Genomic DNA, 4,473 nt, shown 5'->3' with positions numbered 1-4,473 from the left:
ATCTTATTGTTTTATTGACAATTCAGTCCAGTACATAGATATGTACATATGTGCTTTTAAATTTAATGCAAACAAAATATTAATTTATGGTCAGTAATTTTTTCATGGTAATGAAACGAAGATATTGTTGGAAACACGAAATAAGGCGGAAAGGAAGTAAAGTAGCCGTCACTAACATGGCGAATCGGTCTCAACTCACAGGATGGTGACCCAGACTCAATCATGACATAACTCCCCTCTACACGGGCAAGCTGGATTAGACTGGCACCGTGCCTGCGCTGGTTTCTAGGTGCTGTGTTGTATGGGTGGGTATGGTAATGTTTCAGATGGGCCCGTTTGAAACGTTGCATACCCGTCCATACAACACAGTGCCTAGTACCCGGCGACGGTTCGATGCCGGTCTAATCCAACCTGCTCGTGTAGAGGGGAGCATAAGGCCCCTACCCCAGCCGTAAACAGAATTTTTTGGGGGGGGGGGGGCTGTAGCACAGGCATTCTCTCCCCTAAGCGTTTAAAATAAAACGAAACTTTTTTAGTTTTAGTATTCGCGGAAAATGAGGGTTTATATGTACATATATGTATATATTTTATTTATAAATTTGTTTTCACGTTTTTTCAAAATTTTCATCCTGTGAGCTAGGACCGATTTGGCCTTTTGGAAACTGGAAAAGATTCTGTCGTTTCACTCCAACCCCCCCTCCCCATAAAATATACACATTTAATAAACATCAGGAAGATTAGTTTATCATTTCATACCTACCCCGTTTAACGTCATGCTAATGTCATTTTATTGGCAACATAAATTGTAATGAAAATAAGAGGTATGTAAAAAAGTGCATCGGTGCAATGGAGTGTCGATTTTGCTTAGCGCCTATATCAAACTTAAACTTTATCTCCATCTATCACAATCCTGATTCATTGGTGGAAATAATCAGGAACTGCTGTCAGCTACGGGCTAGTTTACTTATCAATCTTTAACACGAACACTTTCCTTAGCCTATAGTTTATTCTTTGACCTATCCACATTACTTTTACAGATGAAGCGAGACAATATTATTCTTGTCTTATAATGCCAGACTGCAGACATTGAACAATTTTAAAAACGTTTGTATTTTAGTGTTCATTCCGTTCAAAGCGATCTCGCACAAGTCCATCCATCAAGAGTTATCTACGCGAACTATCATGCTAACGAAAACTAAATTGCCAGATATTCTGTATTTGCGATTTTCGTAGCAACGATTGTCGTGTGCGCGATCGCAATGTGTGAAATAATCCGTTTATCAATATGCACAAATATCAGCAAAAACGTCCGAGAATTTCTTAGGCTGGCAACTTTTTTCCTGCGAAATAAAATTTTTTCGACTGGCAACTTCTTTTAAATCGATTGTCAAGAATTTTAAGCTGTCAACAGATATCACGGAATTGATCTTTTATTGTAATATTTTTGGAGTTGGGTTAATTGTGTGTAAATTTCTTAAAATTAGTAAACGACTAAATAGAATTTTGAATTTATTTATTTAAATATATATTTTTATTATTTTAGGTAAGATGTCGACTCAAGAGGTATGGCAACAAGTGGTTTACGCTTTTCCAGTTTTATCATCAGAGCTCGACAGCGATATCACACTCGAAGAATTTCAGTATGTAGCTACATACCTTGGAGAAATGAATTTAACATCCAAAATCATTGATGTTATTCTATCAAATATAGAAGCTTATCTTCGAAAATTCGTCGCTCCCGAATTTTGGAAGGTTTTCCTCCACGAAAGAGAAGAAGCAATCAAAGGATTCGAGTTATTTGAAAGTGCCGTAGAAGATTTGTACGATGTTCTCTCACGTTTCGGTCCCATGTTGGAACGATTGGAAAAACTCTATGAGCTCTGCCCCGAAAAAAAATTATTGTTTGGAGAAAGTGATGTAATCGCCGGATTCAAACAAATCGTCCGCGCTACCCTTCTTTCACAATTACCTCTAGACTTTCAACATATCATAGAAGACTTTTATAAAATATCTTTCAATGTATTTTGCTTTGCCGATACTGATTCTGACCAATGCGAATTGGGCGAAGATATGATACATTGTGGTGGATGTGGATATGAACTAGAGAACGAATGTCAATGTCAGTGTATTATACACGTTTTCCACGAGACTAATAGAAAGCTTGTTGATCTTCAACTTTTGGAAAGATTGACGGGACAAGTATTGACGAATTTGATACAACAGAGAATTGAAAATTATGTGCAAGAGTCATGCAAAGGCACTTTTGATGTTTCCCATATAGCGGCTCTGGAAGCTTGGCTGGAGTCCACCGTGATGAGTTGGCTCACCAGAATATACTGTGGAGGTTCTACGGTACCTCCGTCTGATAATTCCTACATAAAAGATGCAATAGATACGTTTAAGCAAAAGCTAACTTATTATTTGTATGAAACCTATACACGAATTAGAATTGATCAATTGTTTAATATCATAATCGAATATCCCGATTCTCAACCGGCTATTGAAGATATAAAAATTTGCTTGCGCAAGACGGAATTGAGGAGCACTTTAAGTCGTAAACTTCAAGCTGCACTCGAATCCCGACTTCTTCATCCAGGTGTTAACACTCCTGATATACTTACAGCGTATATAGCTGCTATAAGGGCTCTCCGTCATTTAGATCCATCCGGTGTGTTGTTGGTGACGGTGACGCAACCCGTTAGAAATTATTTGAGAACTAGAGACGATACAGTACGAAGTGTCGTCATCAGTCTTACGGAAGAAGGTCCTGGCAGCGAATTAGCAGAGGAACTTGCCCGTGTCAGCAGCGATGCGACAGCTCATAATGCTACTGGAAACGAAGATGACGTACCTTGGGAGAAGTGGTGTCCAGATCCTGTCGATGCAGATCCTAACACATCCTCGAAGTACCATCGCAGCAGTGACATCATATCGATGCTCGTCAGCGTTTACGGCAGTAAGGAACTCTTTGTAAACGAATACAGAACACTTTTAGCCGATAGATTGTTGGCTCAAGGCGTCGTAAATGCTGAGAAAGAAATACGCTATTTAGAACTGTTGAAGATTCGATTTGGAGAGTCCCAATTGCATTTTTGCGAAGTGATGCTGAAAGATATATCAGATTCGAAACGAATAAACGGCTTGATAGAAACCGATCCGATATTTGAAACTGCAGCTAAGAAGTTTTCAACTAATGCAATGATATTGTCGGCGCAATTTTGGCCCCCGTTCAAAGATGAAACTCTCGAGCTGCCGACTGAAGTGAAGACGCAATTGGAGATTTACACAAAGGCGTTTGAAGCTTTGAAAGGCAATCGCACACTGAATTGGAAACCTCATCTGGGCACGGTCAATATAGAAATCGAAATCGGCGACAAGACGATGGATCTGAACGTTTCACCGATGCAGGCTACGATAATAATGCATTTTCAAGAGAAGCCCGAATGGTATTTGGACGATTTGAGTCAAGTAATGAAAGTCCCTGCTACAGTTTTGAGAAGAAAAATGACGTACTGGCAATCTCTAGGCCTGATGTCGGTGACCAGTTTGGATAAGTATATTCTAATTGAACACGACGAATCTGGTTCGAGAGCTCAAATGACTCCGCCTTCAAAGAAATCTCAAGAGTTAATATGCGGCGAAGAGGAGGAGAGTCCCATGGCTTCGGCTTTAGATCAGAGAGAGGGAGAGCTGCAAGTTTTCTGGTCATATGTTGTCGGAATGCTTACTAATTTAGATTCTATGCCATTGGAGCGAATTCATCAAATGTTGAAGATGTTTGCATCTCAAGATTCTGGTACAGAGTGTAGTATACAAAAGTTGCGCCACTTTTTAGATACTAAGGTTAGGAATCATCAATTGATTTTACAGGCCGGTTTATATAAATTGCCCAAAGGTTGATAATTTTCTACTTTTATATTTTGTGTATTGTGAATAAATAAATTGTACTATAATAAATTTTGAAAATAAAATTTTATACATATATCCATATATGTGAAAAAACTACAATTGTTGGCCATGTGATAGTCGTTGGCAACTTGAATTAAAATATTACACTCAATGACTGTAAATGAATGTATTCAATGTACCTATATGTGAAAATTGTAAAATGGTTTTTCTTATATTAATTTTTTTTTTATCAATTTTGTATTCAATAAAAACAATTTTCCTAATAAAATAAAATAAAAATTAATTGTATGTATATTGTATTGCTATCAGTTGGTGGTGAATTTGAGCATCATTCGGGACACAGAAGTAATTCAGTAATGTTTTATTTTTTAACTTAAAAATATAAGTGGCCAATATCTGTAGTGTTTTTTCGATCTCTCTTTGTTTTGATCAAATATGATATGCGTGTATTATATATATGTACATATACCTACATAATAATAAAAAGCCCACTTCTGAAAGTTTTTATTTTTTTAACCATATATTTATTCCTATGAATTATAAAATTTCTATGAAATATTATTT

General features: G+C 37.2%; 1 protein-coding gene and 1 long non-coding RNA gene across 2 annotated transcripts in view; both read left to right on the top strand.

Annotated features, from left to right (window-relative positions):
- LOC143920823 (uncharacterized) overlaps nucleotides 1-4,473 on the top strand; it is a 239,899-nt gene that overhangs the window by 15,564 nt on the left and 219,862 nt on the right. The gene's annotated exons all lie outside the window — the stretch shown is intronic.
- Nucleotides 1,370-4,412, top strand: mr (anaphase promoting complex subunit morula). Its single transcript, XM_077443695.1, has 2 exons — nucleotides 1,370-1,461; nucleotides 1,544-4,412. Exon 2 carries the CDS (start codon nucleotides 1,549-1,551, stop codon nucleotides 3,898-3,900), a length of 2,352 nt encoding a protein of 783 aa, XP_077299821.1. The 5' UTR covers nucleotides 1,370-1,461; nucleotides 1,544-1,548; the 3' UTR covers nucleotides 3,901-4,412.

The sequence above is a fragment of the Arctopsyche grandis genome, chromosome 13 (assembly GCF_051622035.1).
Source record: "Arctopsyche grandis isolate Sample6627 chromosome 13, ASM5162203v2, whole genome shotgun sequence".
NCBI lineage: Eukaryota > Metazoa > Arthropoda > Insecta > Trichoptera > Hydropsychidae > Arctopsyche > Arctopsyche grandis.
Note: the sequence above shows the minus strand (reverse complement) of the source record. Positions and strands in the feature narration are given on the sequence as shown.

Coding starts and splice junctions, on each gene's coding strand:
- mr (XM_077443695.1), top strand. CDS start 1,549: ATGTCGACTCAAGAGGTATGGCAACAAGTGGTTTACGCTTTTCCAGTT.